The following is a 17,318-nucleotide window of genomic DNA, read 5'->3' as shown; positions in this document are numbered from 1 at the left end:
TATTATTAAACAAAATGCATTTAGAAAATCAGGTATCGCATGATTGTTGATGTAACTTAGGAAATAAATCGATTTGAAAAAGGGGAGGGGGGGGGGTCAAATTACAGGAAGTCAGATTTTATTTCGCTCTATGCTCAAAGCAGCTAGGGATTTATGCAGAATGTAAAGTTAGAGATTTTTCATTTATTGCAGTACGTTATTTGGTCACATCTTTGGAAATAAAAAATCTTGAAGTAACACATTACACATAATTCCAAAAGTTCTTTGCGTTTTTAACATAATTTAGATTTTTCTTTCCTCGCCATTCAGGTGTTCGTTCTGAGTGCCCACTTTCCTTTAGTTCACCTCCCAGTAGTGACAGTTGTTATTATTATGGATCCGCCACTAAGAGAACTTGGGAGGAGGCTCGCCAGCGATGCATTAGTATGGACGCAGATCTCCTCAAAATCAATGATGCTAAAGAACAGGTGAGAAAATCAAATGAATTAAAAAAAAATCTCTCAAAAATCCCACTCCAACAAGCAAAGAATAAGTCAAAGAGTGGGACAAGTTAGGGACAAGCAGAAGTTATTGTGAGTCGAATGAATTACTTACACTGACGTAATAATTGAGTTTTTGTCTACATCTTACGTCTGATTATCATAAAAATTAGACGTAGAATGAAAATATACTCTTGTCATTTGAAGGTCCATCCTCACAACGTCAGGCCTAGGGGTCACTATTGGACTCAGGACCCGTGACGTAGTAAATAATTGAGGATGATGTAGATATTTTATGATAACATTTCAGACAGTCATACTGGATATACTGAAGAAGAAGGATGCACAGCTCCCTGGTGTTCAGGAATGGTGGGTGGGAATGAAAAGAGAGAAAAACGACATCAATCAATGGACTTGGACCGACTCTTCATCAGCGAATCATTCCTACATGTAAGTTTTACCAGATTCCTCATAAGCGAATCACTCCCAAATGCAAGTTTTACCTGACCCTTCATCAGCGAATCACTCCTACAAGTACGTTCTACCAGACTACTTATCAGCGAATCACTCCCACATGTAAGTTTTAGCAGATTCCTCATAAGCGAATCACTCCCAAATGCAAGTTTTACCTGACCCTTCATCAGCGAATCACTCCTACAAGTACGTTCTACCAGACTTCTTATCAGCGAATCACTCCCACATGTAAGTTTTAGCAGATTCCTCATAAGCGAATCACTCCCAAATGCAAGTTTTACCTGACCCTTCATCAGCGAATCACTCCTACAAATACGTTCTACCAGACTTCTTATCAGCGAATCACTCCCACATGTAAGTTTTAGCAGACTCCTCATCGGCCAATCATTCCTACCACCGGTACATGTAAGTTCTACCAGACCCTTCATCAGCTAGTCATTCCTACATGTAAGTTCTACCAGACCCTTCATCAGCGTATCATTCCTACATGTAAGTTTTACCAGATTCCCCATCAGCAAATCATTTCCACATGCAAGATTTACCTGACCCTCCATCAGCGAATCACTCCTACATGTAAGTTTTACCAGATTCCTCATCAGCGAATCATTCCTATAAAAGATACCACAGATTCTGACACATCTGTTTCATATTTAGATATTTTACTAGAAAATGACGTTAATGGTAACCTAACAACTAAGCTTTATGATAAACGTGATGATTTCAACTTTTCAATCGTCAACTTCCCCTACTTATGTAGCAATATACCCTTTTCACCTGCATATGGGGTTTATGTCTCTCCGTTGATTCGATACACAAGAGCATGCTCTACGTATGAACAATTTCTAAAACGAGGCAAGCTATTGACAAACAAATTGACGAAACAAGGATTTCAACAGTCTCGTTTGAAGTCATCTCTTCGCAAGTTTTTCGGTCGATACAATGACCTTGTCAGCACATACAACCTGTGATTGAGTCAAATGCTGACAGACGTTTTTCATACTGATTGTTAGGCCATTATTATACACTGAACTGTCTACGGATTTTTCCGGTTTTTGTTTCCCGATCATGACAAGGAGCACACGGCGGGTGTGACCGGTCGGCAGGGGATGCTCACTCCTCCATGGTACCTGATCCCACCTCTGAATTTTGAGGTCTTTGTTTGCTCTGCTCCAAATTTGTATCGTTTTATTGGACTTTCGAGATTGAATACTGTTCATTATCTTCATATTTCCTACATGTAAGTTTTACCAGATTCCTCATCAGCGAATCACGTTTTAACAGACTCTTTAACAGCGAATCGTTCCCACAGGAAAGATTTACCAGACCCTTCATCAGCTATTCACTCCTACATGTAAGTATTGCCAGATTCCTCATCAGCGAATCACTCCTACATGTAAGTTTTACCAGACCCTTCACCAGCGAATCATTCCTACATGTAGGCCAATATGTAGATATGAAAGGTTTTAAATCATAATTTTATCCTCAGGTGTTCCAAGACCTAGAATCGAAGGGCTTGGTCTTTAATCCAAGCATGTTCTTTGAGGTAACATCAACTTCTTAGGCAATGATAATTAGTCATGCTGGTATGAAATCATTACTGTTTTTGAATGATGATTTCTTGGCATTTTAATTGTACATTTAGGGTGTTTAAATTAATTTTCAAAATTGTATGTACAATATATATATGTGCGTTTTAAATGTTACATATCACCAAAACATGCCATTTAAAAAATATTAGAGAAACATACTTAATTTGCTTTTCAATATGTAGGTCGTTCAATATTGACCTATAATCTATTCTGGTATTCTTTATGTAACATCCTTTGAATCAGCATTACTCTTAGTAATTGTAATTACTTGTTCTACAATTTCTATAAATTTTATGAAATCATTACGGATGCATTCTGTCATTGATGCTTTAGATATACCATGATACCTAGTACATTTCTGTCTATATAAGAGGAAGAGTTTGGGATGATGTTAACTCCTAAGCTTGCCAAAGTTATACATTAACTAAACGAAGCATGGTTACAAAATGCATCTTTAGAAATATCATCTTTGCAAATTTGGCCAGTGATGAAACTTTGAAATAGCCTCCTCTTAAACTTTAACTTAGTTATACCTTGACCCAGTTTGCTGTTTGCTGAACGTCCCTTCGAGAATTTAGCATTCATATTGAGACGCCACCAATTGCCGGTGGAGGCCTGCAAATTTGGACATGTACTCGATCTTTTTCGTGCCACCACCTCCTGCGACACGGGACCTTGGTTTATACGGTCTCATCCAAAGGACCGGTCTTCGCGTCACACAGGGATTCGAACCCGGGATCAACTACTTACTCCGCGGCTCTAAAGCAAACACTCTAACCACTTCGTCACGAGGGCGATCGTACCAGTTTGATAATAAATGGTATGATATAGAATATCCTGACCCAGTCTAAACATAGATGGCATGGAATATCTTGATCCAGTTTGATCATATTCCTACCGAATGTTTCGAACGTACACGGTCTAAAATGATATCACTAGAGAGTCAGAATAGGAACGTGCAAACAAAAGTGGCATTGCTGGTAGCTGCATCAAGTTAAGTCTTGTCAAACACACTGTAAATACTACACAGAATATTTAACTTCCTCTGCACAAACCCAGTACCTGTCAATATATGTTTTGCTGACTCTTAAGAAACAGTCGATTCATGTATAAGATATTCAATGAACAATTAACCCTAGCAAAACAGATAAACCGTTTTTTGAATGGACATGCAGGATAATTAAAATTAAGAAAAGAAAACCAATACATGTATATGGTCACCATAACTTTAGATATTTAAAGGACAGACTCTTTCGTGATAATACCGGTTACATTAGACACGGTTATAAAAACAGTATTTGTCAGTATTATTTCAGAATCTGTTCTATGTTATCTGTACAGTACTTAGTCTCAGTGATGGTTGAGATATTTGTTTCTTCACTCAGACGCTGGGGCATAGACGAACCAAACAATTACAACCAGAATGAACACTGCGGAGAGATTTGGGAAAGCACATTCAATGATAAAAACTGTGACAGCAAGTTAAACTTTGTCTGTGAGAGACCAAAAGGTATACTCTATAGCTAGTGTGTTTTGATATCTATTGTGAATTCACTGTTTTTCGTGGGGGATTAATTTTCGTTGTTTTCAAGGTATGAAGAGATCAACGAATTCATGTCCTCCACGAAATGTTAATTTTCATATTCACAACTACTACACAGTTCTTCATCCACGAAATCAAATCCCCACAAACCATATTTTTTCCTAAGCATGTCTTGATAATATTACTCTTAAAAAATCCCACATATATGAAAAGAAGATAAATCTGTAATGATATTAAACATTGAGATGAACATACAGTCCCTGAAACGTTCTACTTTCCCATTTTTCCGTTCGCTCACCGTTCGTTCAGCGTGCGTTCACCGTTCGTTCACCGTGCGTTCACCGTTCGCTCTCCGTTCACAGTTTTGCGTTCACCGTTCACCGTGCGCTCGCGTTCACCGTTCACAAAGCGTTCAGCGTTCGCTCTTCGTTCCGTTCACTTTGCGTTCACCTTGCGTTCAGCGTTCACCTATCGTTCAGTTTTCATTGCCATTCGGAACTCCCAAGTGAAAGGACTTATCTTTTTGTAGGTAAGGAGTTACAGATTTTTTAATTTAATAACTAACATATCGTGTTTGAAGAATCATTATTTCATGGGGGAAAATATCCAAGATATATATTTTTATTATTCTAACTTAGCTATTAGGTTATTTATTAAATTACTCTGGAAAATAAATTTGTTATAAGCACATTCTGTACCTATGTAGAACGATGCTGAAATATTAAATTTAACTAAGGGCAATTTTGTTGTTTTGTTAAAGACGACAAATCGTTAATGGAGATATAATTATCCAAGTCAAATAATTACGCAGCAAAATTACGAAAATATTTATTTCTAACGCGTTTTTTTTAATTCAGTTACTACAGAAAATTGATAGAACTAGTTCTGAGAGTTATACATAGTACTGCGGATATCCTGTTAATTTATTATCTTTGGAGCGAATTAAATTGAAAGTGTATTTAAAGGAAATATTTATTTAAAATGTAATGCACTACAGAATTTTCGCTACTATAATACATGTATGTAAAGTCTATAGTTATAGAGAAAAAAATTCTTTCTTCACCGTAACTTCATATGTTTGCCATTCGATATGATTAACCCCCCCCCCTTTTCCCCTAAATCGGTTACTTAGTCAGTACTGTATTTCCAGAAAATTTTAATTAACCTGTTAAAAAAAAGTTAAGGTCTTTTTTAGAACAAAAATTTCAGTCTCAAAACAAACATGCATCTAAAAAAGTCACAAAACAATAGTAGTTCACAATATACACGTGTCGGCGGTGGTATTTGAAATTGGCAGAGAGTATGTTTCAAATTCAAGTGTTAATGCCCAATATATTTTATTCATTTATTATTCAAATGTTGGTATCAAATCTAGAAATGATAAAAATAAATGTTATAACTTGTTGGAAATACTCGCACTTCGTCTTCGATGTGACGAAACTTTCACACCTGCACAGGGTCGAATGATTTTGATTGACAGGACAAGCACGTGGACTTCGTGTGAACTTGAAGCAGGAAAATAAAAACGAGTAATACTGTCAAACAGATGGATATGATTTGTTGATTTAAAAAAAAAAGTTACTTTCATTGTCTAATATATTTAGAAAAAAATTTCAGAGTTATTGTTTGATATAGGTACAAACATTTAGTGAAACCTGAAAGGAAAGGGGGGGCTAAAACGGAATCTCTCTCTCTCTCTCTCATTTGTCTGTTTAATAAAAATTATAACAGCATATTACTTAAATATCAAGTTCTGAAAATTGAATTTATAACAAATATAATGAATATGTATCTTTGTATTTTCTTGTCCGAGTTTAATCACGGCCATCTACAGATACATGTAGAAGTCTGCTCAATAAATCATCATGAAAAATAGAAATGACACATAATATATTATTGTATTAAAAATTTAAAATACGAGTGTATAAATGCAAAACGTCCACTGACCTTTGTAATTAATTTTTTTCATTACTTTACATGAAATCGCCTTGACACGGAGATATATGAATGGATGTTACAATCGCTTTAATTCATTCTATAAGTCAGAAGTTTTCTCTGATTTGTTATCAAATAAGAATAAACATTTTTATTTTCCAACTAAAAAAATATCTTTTATACTTCAGCGTTCGGCAACAATTGCAATGTTTTAATGCGTTAAAAATCGTATGATTAAAAACTAAATGTGCACGAATCGTCTTTCTGAGGACAATTTTGGAGAATTTATTTTATTTACTTATTTATTCATTCATTTATTGGTTTACTTATTTATTTATTTATTATTTTTTTTTTTGGCACCTGACATTATAATACAATAAAATAGTCAATGCAAGGAAAAGATCAGAGGCATTCCGAATATATCGTTCATCTTGCGTTCACCGTTCGTTCACCGTTCACTTTGCGTTCGCGTTTGCGCTCCGTTCGCGTTCTGCGTTCGCTCACCGTTCACACATCGTTCACCAAGTTGCGTTCAGCGTTCACACATCGTTCACTCACCGTTCGCTCTGCGTTCGTTCAGCGTTCGTTCAGCGTTCGCTCACCGTTCAAGTGGGAAAGTAGAACGTTTCAGGGACTGTAGCATACCGGTATTTGAAAAAAAAGCAAACTTTTCAACCAATAATGAAGAGAAATGAAATGTTGAATTGCAACAGTCAAAAATTGCTTAATGTTTCACTGATTATACAGAGCGGATTTCCTAATTATTATGGCAATATGCGTTTGTCATATAGTTTGAAAGACATGTTGGGAATGTTCACTAGCGAATGTTTAAAATATAAGAAACATGTTTCCTTTTAAGAAATCACAAAATCTTCCTCATCATGTAATATATGATTATATTTCAGACCAACCCGTGCGATGTTCTGTAGAAGATGGATACAGCTACCATAACAAGAAATGCTATAAGTTTTACAACAATCAACTTAAGAGAAGCGAGGCATTGTAAGTTGATAGTTTTACAGGTAACTCCACTTGACGTTTTATCAATTATCATTCATACATTGATTTGATATATCCCATTGAACTCAAGATGAAAGACACCACAGAGTCTGACACATTTGCTTTACGTTTAGATATCGACACTGATGGCAACCTATGGAAAAAGTGAATTCGACTTTTCTATCGTCATCTTTATTTATATAGCAAAATATCATCACCGGCATACTAGTATGTCTCCCAGTTGAAACGATAAGAAAGAGCATGTTCTATGTACGAACAATTTTTAAAAGATTCTACTGAAAAATAAGTTAATGATGAAAGGATATCATCAATCTCGCTGATTGTCAATATTTCGCTAATTCTATGGTCGATATAATGACCTTGTTTGCAAGTACAATCTGTCCTTAGATCGAATATTGACTGACGTTTTTTATACAAATTATTAGGCCATTATTTTCACATCAAATTCGACTACAGATTTCTTCATACACCTGATCATGAAGGAGCTACGGCGGGTGTGACCGATCGATAGGGATGCTGACCCCACCTCTGATGTTTTCAGAGGCCTGTGTTTGCACTGCTTAAAATTTTTATTCTCAAGTAGGACTTTTGAGCATGAATACCGTTCTTTTTTAACTTTTACTTTTCACTGACACTAGTACATGGATGGCTGACTGCCAATCCTTATCCCAGTGGTACTAAAGTCACGTGTGAATAAACCTCAGATGTTGAACACATAGCAAAATTTAATATCGAGAAATATAATTAATTATGGTATTTTATTTCTAATTGTCATGTGTTATGTCGCATGAATTATAAATACACTTGATTATTATATTTTATCTCTGGGTGTAACTTTAGACTTTGCCAAGCGTACTTTACAGTATTACTCAATTTGTATCATAGGCCACTTAAATTTGAATTAAAACCCATTGAAGAGAAGGACAAAATCTAAGTCCAATTAATCTAAAATAATAACTTTTAAATCCTAGTGAATGTGGTTACATAAAACTAATTTCAGATCAACCATTATACGACTTGCATACTTTCCCTTTTTAGAAAAAGAAGAGTTACATTGATTTAGAATTTGGTGTTTTACTTTCTTTATGCAATGCATAGAACATAAGCTAATAAAATTATGAATGAAATGAAATATATGGAGATAACGAACAAGATTCAAACTCGAAAGTCCATTCAAACAATAAAATCAGGAGCAGAGCAAACACGGACCTCTAAAACATCAGAGGTGGGATCAGGTGCCATGGAGGAGTAAGCATCCCCTGCCGACCGGTCTTTGTCATGATCGGGAAATAACAGAAAAATCCGTAGACAATTCAATGTGTAAATGATGGTCTAACAATTAGTATGATTGATTGATTGATTGTATATTGTTTTACGTCCCATTCGAGAATTTTTCACTCATATAGAGACGTCACCATATACCGGTGACGGGCTTCAAATTTTGACCTTTTCTCGGCACTTAGGGCCATTGAGCAGTGTGGGATCTTTGTCGTGCCCACGCCTGCCGTGGCACAGGGCCTCGGTTTTTAAGGTCTCATCCAAAGGACCCGTAACTTTCACTTCAAAGTGCCGAGCGCATGGCGAAGGAACAGTTGCTACCCATTTTTTATCGACTTAGGTCAGTCGCGGCCGAGATTCGAACTCACGACCTCCCGATCACGAAGCGAGCGCTCTACCGACTGAACTACCGTGAACGGTAACAATTAGTATGAAAAACGTCAGTCAGCATGGTTAGGAGAAGGGTTAATGATAGATTGTATTTGCTGACAAGGTCATTGTATCGACCATGGAACTTACGAAATGATAACTTCAAACGAGACTGTTGATATCCTTGTTTCATCGACTTGTTAATAAATTACCTCGTTTTGGAAATTGTTAATACGTAGAGCATGCTCTTGTGTATTGAATCAATTGAGAGATATAAACCCCATATGCAGGTGATAAGGGTATATTGTTGCATAAGTAAGAGAAGTTGACAATTGAAAAGTTAAAGTCATCACGTTCATCATTAAGCTTTGTTGTTAGGTTACCATTAACGTCTTTTTCTAGTAAAATATCCAAGTATGAAACAGGTGTGCCGGACTCTGTGGTATGTTTAATTTCAAGCTCACTGGGATATATCGTACCAACATATGAATGGAAATAACTATTGTTAATTGATAATACATGGTCGATATATCTAAATGTCGAGTTGAACGCAACAAGTGTTTTCTTCTTCTCATGTATAAGATTTTGAACAAGTTCTGCATCATATGAATACAAAAAAGGTCTACTAACAGCGGGGCGCAATTGGTACCCATGGGAATTCCAACAGATTGTTTGAAGACCTGGTCTCCAAAAACCACCTAGACACAAATGATACGTAAATCAAAGTTTCTTTTGTAATTAAAATATACAATATACTCTCTGACTTTGTCACCATTGCAGGTCAGCATGTGCCGGTGAGTTTGCACAGCTGGTAACCATAGAAACAGAAGAAGACCAACATGCTGTGACTGAGCTAGCTTATAGTTACCAGTCCAATGTCTGGCTTGGCATCAAGTTTATGAATGTAAGAACTAATAATTAAGTAGAACTGTAAACATTTCTACACTGGCAATTATGATCAATTGCTTTGTTTGGAATTAAAATTACCTTTATTATAAAACAATCTAAATTTTTTGTTGAAACTAATCTCCCGTTTCCATTGGTTCTTGCCATACATTACTAGTATGTCATTCCATTAATAATCATCGACGATATCTATGATGTCTGTGAAGACTAGGTCCCGAGATAACAGACTTAAAACAAAAATTCAAAATTTCAATCATCTATAAAATATTTGATTACTTGTCAACTGAAATTCTTAATTTGCATACGACAGCATGGAGTTTATTGATGCAAAACTTAATAGCATTTTTATTTTGGACTGCCTGATTTCGAAATGATATCAATGCAATATACTTTTTTTGACTGAAGCTTAAACACCCAATCTTATGTTAACGCCCCCAAAATCTACCTAATTCAAGATCAATAGTATACCGCCTGTCAATCATTAAAAAACAATAGCTTCTGATTTGATTGACGGGCAAGCTACTTGGGCTACCTGATAATCTGAATTTGCATGTTTTGAAAACAATTACCTGGTCACGCGTCAAACTCTTTCATGTACCGCGTGAATGGTCGCTTTGTATACACTCTGGTTAAAAAAAATCATGTCGCTGTTATATTGGTTGATAATTTTATTTTTAAAAAATAATTGAGAGTAGATAATTAAACAGTGACTTCGTGATTTTATTTTTCAATCTCCACTGCTGTTTATACTTGTTAGCGATATGACGTCCAAGATAACTGTAGAACTCTTCGAAGAAAAATTACCGGATATTCAAACCTTCTCTTCCTTCAATAACTGAGATCCGGAGAGAGGAGAAGTTTCTGCAGCAGCACAGACCGAAAATTCTTCCGAGCTCCTTATTCAACCTGTGCCTTGATTTTAAGAATGTCCCTTGTCGGCCTTGCACTTGGGTACACAGAAAGTCAATTCGTCATAATTGGAAACAATCGACCCCCTCCCCCACCATTTGAAAATCATAATAAAAAATGCAATGGGTTAAATAAGAAAAGATATTTATACTAATATAAATAAAGTATCTTGTATCTAACGCCATGAAGTACGAAAGATTCTTTTGATATCCAAATCTGTAAACAGGGCATAAGAACAAGGACCCTCGGAAATAGCGAATACTTGGACTCCATTGTTCACCTTTTTCTTTTCTTTTCTTTTTTTTTTTTTTTAATTTTACGATTTTTAAAAAAGAGATGTCTTTTTTAAAAAATTTTTTTTTTCTTCAAAAGATATCGACGAAAACGCTAAGTCTACGAATTTTATATTTCAGTACATAATTTATTTTAAATATTTTCACTCAAAATTATGCACAAAACGCGTAATGTTGACCTTGATTACCAAAAGCCAGACATCCTGTGTAATGCACCGTGTATAGGGATTTTTGACATCTTGAGTATTGGGGGTCTCCAGGTAAATAACACCAGTACTACCAAGACCACTACCCCTCCTCAGGTAACCGTACGGTAAAAAAAATGGGTCTCATGATCCTGAGACCATGGCCAAGACCATATCCTGAGAACAGACTTACATCAAAAGTTTTATTTTTAAAATCTTGAGTGTCATTTTCAAAATTATTTTAATAGTTATACCAATTTAAAATTTTGACTGAAGTCTTTTCTCAGTCTATGGTCGTTTGGCCGTGACTGTTTGAATATACAAGGGCTCTAATTGTGCTCATTTATTAGCTTACACTTTATTTTATTCTTATGAAACAAAATTTATTAAAAATCTTCTACATGAGAAGCTGAAATATAATTCGATATGCCGATAATGTTTTATCAATAAAAAATATTTCGTTTTAGTGATATTTTTGACACGATATAGGCCCAGTGAACTCGAAATAAAATATGTCACAGAATCTATCACATCTGTTTTATATATATATATATATATATATATATATATATATATATATATATATATATATATATATATATATATATATATATATATATATGTTTTATTGAATAAAGACGTTAATGGCAAACTGACAACTAAAGTATTTGATAAACAGGAATTCGACTTTTCCTAATTTTCAATGGTCAACTTCCCATATTAACGTAGCAATATTCTTTTTTTTTCACCTGCATATGATTTCTATGTCTTCCACCTGACTCGTTACGAAAGAGCATGTTCAGCGTGTGATTAGTTTTTTTTAAATAGAGGCATGCTACTGACCATTAAGTAGATGTTATATGGGCTTCAGTTGTCTCGTTTTAAAGTCAGCGTTTTACAAATTCTATGGTCATTATACTGACAATCAATGTTTGCAAATGCAGGCTATCGTTGGGTCGAATGTTAACTAACATAATAAATAACAGTTGTTTGGCCCTACATTTCATACTAATTTTGACTATAGTTTACTTCGTTTACTTGATCAGTACAGAGGTGATCGTGTGAAAGGGAATGCTTGCATTTCGTTTGCACCAGTTCCTACCTCTGGTGTTTTCAGGGGGTTTTGTATTGCCCTGTTCTTTATTCTTAATATTTGAAGGGTTTAACAAGATTGACAACTATTTTTAATCTTCAATTTTTCTTTATGGAATTCACATTCTAAAAGAATGAAGCGGAAAATATAATCATAAATGGAACAAATTTGAAAGTTTCTAACTGGGACTGATTCCTTTTATAGTACCCAGAAGTTGAGAATATCAATCACTGCTGCACTAGTTTCTATGTGCGTTTAGTGGTCATGATCATTTATATACATTAGTGTACGTTTGTGTATTAGAAAGGGAAATATATAAGAAGTAATATCTAAACATTATACATGTAGGATATAGCATATACTGTAGGAATAAATGAAAGAAGAACTATATTTGAACTCTATAGAGACATAAACTTTGAATTATCAATCACAATAAAAGCTTTGAGCTATGCATTCAGTATTTTTAGATACTCTTTATTTCAGAAAGTCTCTCAATGGCTGGTAATTAATAGTCCTAACTGGGAACAGCCAGCTAATATGTTTTTTTGGCAGACCGATGATAATTTTAACAAGTATGTGAAAAAATTGAAAAATGATTCTTCTTAGTATATGACAATGCTTGTTGTCTTGTAAAAAATCAATTTAATTATAACAGCTTGTTATTATGTGTAATACATAAATTCTGTTGCATGATTTTAAACCGATACATGCCATCAAAGTGCATTAAAAATGTTTCTTGTTTATTTAAGAAATCTACAACATAGAAATGAAAACTTACCAATTTATTTTTTTCTAGTTCTATTGAAAACTGCGCTGCACTTAATGTATCTGCTAAAGACAACGTGAATAATTGGTACATTGAAAACTGCACCTTAACAAATGCCTTTATTTGTCAAAAGCCAGCAGGTACTAAGCAAAATAATATCACTTACTGTACATTACATATATACTTCAGATATATTGTAGATGTGTGTTCATATTATACCTTGGCCTTATAATAAAATTTATATATCTTCTAGGTGTGTGTTCAAGAGGTTTTGAACAATACGAGGAGAAATGCTTCCTTTTCAAAGAGAACATGAAGCAGTCGTGGAACCAGGCTAAGCACTATTGTGAGGGGTTTGAGAGCAATTTGTTGGAGATTGAATCGTAAGGATTTTACAAGACACTCTTACAAATAATACTCTGCTATTACATGAAATAATTCTTTAAAAACAAAAGATGTTCCTTTAAGGAGAACATATGGAATCACGCTGAGCATGTTTTACGTATGAACAATTTCTAAATCGAGGCAAGCTATTGACAAATAAGTTGATGATTCAAGGATATCAACATGCTTGTTTAAGGCAAAATTTCGCAAATTCTTTGGTCAGTAAAATGAAATTGTAAGCAAATACAATCTAAGTCAAGTGTTGACTGACGTTTTCCATACAAATTGTCTATTTTCGTACTGAATTGTCTACGAATTTTTCCGTTTGCCCGATCATGACAGGAGCACATGGCACATGTGACCGGTCCACAGGGGATGTTTACTCCTCCACTGCACCTGATCACACCCCTGGTGTTTTTTAGAGGTCCGTGTTTGCTCTGTTCCCAATTCGTATTGTTCCAATGGACTTTTGAGCTTGAATGCTGTTCGTTATCAACATATTTCTCTGCATGCTTTTCAGATTATGAAGTTGAAATTTTTTATTATTTTGCAGTGACGGAGAACAAAATTATATAAGTACAAAGTTACAAAAGAGAAGAGTTATTCCCCGGCTTTGGATTGGAATCAAGAGCAAACATACTGGAATGACAAGTAAGAACATCATTTCTGAAGCTACTGTAATGTAAGACAAGAATAAAATTACTTAGATTAGATTGTAAAATTTAGATGGCAGTTTAAGCATGGATAAGGCCAACTATTACTGGGAAATGTCCAAAGGAACAAGGACTCCGGCCTACCTTAATGTCAGGGCTACTGGTACTGCCAGCGCTTGTGGATATATTGATCCAGGTTTGTCACATTTCATATCATTTTCTTTTCTGATAAAATTATATATTTCTCAGTATATGCTAACGTTTCATTAAGAATTGTTATGTTTTTGATAATCTCCCTAGATTTGTTTTATTTACAAATTTTTTTTTATACTACTAATATTTTAGTCAATTTTCATTCCATTTTAAAGTTTTAACCACAGTTATCAGCTGGGGTAATTTAATAATTTAGGCAGGTCAGGTGGATGGTACTTTGACTTGCCGTGCAACACGCCCCTACCCTTTATATGTTACAGTGATGTGATGAACGGGAATGTCCAACCGCGCCAATTTACAAGTAAGATATTCTAAAGCTATGTAAAATTGGAAAACCTGTATAAGCCATCATTGTTTTTCAATAGCCAAAGTTTATTATCATATGCTAATTGAAATTAGACATTTTAATTTGGAAAATTTAGTAGAAGACACCAAAGGTGGTAAACACAACCAAACAAATAATCAAAACAAAACAAGAGCATAGTATATTTACCAGTGGTTAAAGCAAATAACTATTTATGTCTGAACCTATGTTTCAAATTTGTTAGCCTTCACAACACCTACGACAACAACAACTATTCAGACAACACACAGAGCATTAATTCCCGTCATACCTGTAACAAAGAAGACAAGTGTTATAGTCCAGCCTACCTCAACAGTGACCAAGCAGATTGTCACCACAACAGGTAAGTTAAAAATAATCTGCAGATTAACTTTTATTCATTTAAACTAGTAGATATTTCAAGGCTAAGGAGCTACTGACTTTAATATATACCTTATAGAGTCCCTAATTTTGTATCTTTTCATTAGTCTGGGCAGTTTCAAAATTAAACTTACTTTCAAAAGTGATTCAGTATTAAAAACAATTTTACAGTATTAAAACAACTCTACTAAAGAAATTTCAATTTCCCCACTTTAACTCAAAAAAGATAAATGAATGAATTATAGAATGATGACAAATTAAAAAAAAATAAAATCTGTGAAAATTTCTTTATTTTAAATACATGTACTAGTAATTATTAATATCAAGATAAAAGTTGGGAGCAAAATATTTGATTCTGTGTACATAGGATTGGCACCATTTAATGTGTAAATGCGATAATTATTACACTGCATTATTTCTTATTTTGATACGAAATTGGCATCATAAGTTTAGATAAAAAGCAGACAAACCAATTATCCTCTAGTTGATGAGGTATAAATATATCTTTCCGTGTTTTTTTTTATAGATAAGTTAGATTATTGCCATTGAAGGGCACATAATTATTATTAATACCCACAACTCTCTTTTAATTGGCTGTAAATTATATATTGAAATTATGTTGAAGCCCCCTTGGTTGAAAAATTGTACAAATCTTGTTAACAATGTAGTTCCCATTTTATACTGATATTGTTCATATAATGTTTTCCTTTGTTATAACTTCTTCTGACAGACAACGAGCGACCTAATCCTACCTCTGGTGTGTTTTTTTTAACGCGTGCACGCTTTGTATTGATCACAAAATTTACGATACTAGTCACTGTTTCTTATCTTAACCTTTTCAACAAGTAATTTTTAGATATGAAATACACTTTTTTGTAAGGTTACAATGCACAACCTGTATATGTGCTAAGTTCACATAACGTGCAAAAAGTCAGAGATATGTTGAATATAATCATCTTTCAAATTATAACACGTGAACACAACAATAAAAATACAACTATTCATCAAGAACATTACCAAGATGAACGTGTCTTTGAATCTTTTTTAAGACATTACATAATACTTGGTTTTAGAAATTGAAAAAAATACTTTATAAGAAAGCAATGGTCAGTGCAGTTCTCACACATTTTATCTCTGTAAATTACATCTTTTAGCCATATTTGATCCAATGTTACTACATAGTTACTGTAAATTTGGCCGGTTGTGTTGCGTGACCATAGCTAATTATTTATAGTTTGTTGATTAACCCATTGTGTTGGCTATATAGTTTTTGAAAATCTTTGACGCACTGAGTAGCCTGCATGTTGTCGTTAAATATTGTTGTAAGGCAAGAACTGTTCTGTATAAATGTGTTCTGTGATTAAAGTAATTTTTTAAACAGTGTTGTGTTTTTATTAAAGTACTGTACTATTTGAAAAGTGTCTTGAAGTAATAGATGTGCTTTGTCTAAAGTTAATTTCATCTGCAGTTAGTATAAATCAGTGTTTGCCTAAAAAATATGTGCTTAAATATAATGATGTTTGATCCAGTCTATTGCTACAACATTTTACTTTGATTGTACTCGTGTGATTGAGATAATACGATAATAATAAATAATCGTATCTTTGTTTATGGCTTTGTTGCTGTGTTTGACACTTGTATGTACATGTATCTTACTGCTAATGTCACTTATACAGGCGTTTATTCCATATGTCCCTCTGTACGTAGAATATATATTTTTTGACAAATCATGCTTTTCCTCAAAATGGACGAAATGTATCCATCTCATATACGAGATTCCTATTCATTTTAATTGTAGCGGTGTATGATCCTGTATGTGGCTCTAACTGGGAGCTAGAACAGAGATCTCAAGTGTGTTACATGTTTTACCTTCACCCATCCACCTGGTCATCTGCGAGAAGTTTCTGCCGGTCACTTGGAGGAGAATTACTCAGTATAAACAACTTGAAGGAATATTACTATATATTAGGTAGATATTGATACATATAGTTTGTAGTACTGCTGTATTGACAATATTCGGGAAACTTTCTTTTTTCACTATTAAGCAGAGCTTATGATTAATGGCACTTTCTCATTCTTCAGTAAAGTAAGTTCATAGGGAAATTGGAAATCTTATGCATGAAAAATTATTTATAGAGTTTTTTAAATGACCATGCTAAATTGGGTAAAATGTGTAAAAGAACGAACCAAAACTTACTATCTTATTTAACTATTTAAATAATATTATTATTGGGAAAATATATTTGAGTTTCATTCATTAAGTAAACAATGCACCCGTTGTGTGAATATTAAATAGGAGGAAAAGTAAGTTTGACACTATTTTGCCCCATGTGTGTGCTCTGTATACCATCTATTATGTAAACAGGTAGACTGTCGGGAATGAAGAATTCTGGGAGCTTTTGGATTGGAGGATATGATGAGAGTGACGAGGGAGGATGGGCGTGGTCAGATGACTCTCCGTTTAGTTTCTTCAACTTTAAACGAGGTGTGTTCAGTGTTTGTTTTTTTTATTTTCAGAAAAATGCA

At 34.2% G+C, this 17,318-nt stretch overlaps 2 protein-coding genes across 2 annotated transcripts in view; both read left to right on the top strand.

The window, feature by feature from the left end:
- Positions 1 to 314: 314 nt before the first annotated feature.
- LOC133205065 (macrophage mannose receptor 1-like) lies at positions 315 to 15,341 on the top strand. Its single transcript, XM_061340807.1, has 13 exons — positions 315 to 467; positions 790 to 929; positions 3,928 to 4,052; positions 6,926 to 7,022; positions 9,468 to 9,591; positions 12,557 to 12,645; positions 12,870 to 12,979; positions 13,093 to 13,222; positions 13,777 to 13,874; positions 13,950 to 14,072; positions 14,286 to 14,390; positions 14,638 to 14,775; positions 15,319 to 15,341. The coding sequence occupies exons 1-13, from the start codon at positions 426 to 428 to the stop codon at positions 15,339 to 15,341; spliced, it is 1,344 nt and encodes a 447-aa protein (XP_061196791.1). The 5' UTR covers positions 315 to 425.
- Positions 15,342 to 16,594: 1,253 nt separating this feature from the next.
- Positions 16,595 to 17,318, top strand: part of LOC133172321 (macrophage mannose receptor 1-like) — a 30,163-nt gene continuing 29,439 nt past the window's right edge. Inside the window, exons 1-2 of the mRNA XM_061307182.1 lie at positions 16,595 to 16,761; positions 17,158 to 17,277. Of these exons, the coding sequence (XP_061163166.1) occupies positions 16,653 to 16,761; positions 17,158 to 17,277 (229 nt within the window). The 5' untranslated portion in view covers positions 16,595 to 16,652. The remainder of the gene's footprint in view (positions 16,762 to 17,157; positions 17,278 to 17,318) is intronic.

This window comes from Saccostrea echinata, unplaced genomic scaffold (genome assembly GCF_033153115.1).
Source record: "Saccostrea echinata isolate AGI-Se365-2 ecotype Australia unplaced genomic scaffold, CSIRO_AGI_Sech_v1 ptg000054l, whole genome shotgun sequence".
Classification (NCBI taxonomy): Eukaryota; Metazoa; Mollusca; class Bivalvia; order Ostreida; family Ostreidae; genus Saccostrea; species Saccostrea echinata.
This window is presented reverse-complemented; position numbering and strand designations above follow the sequence as displayed.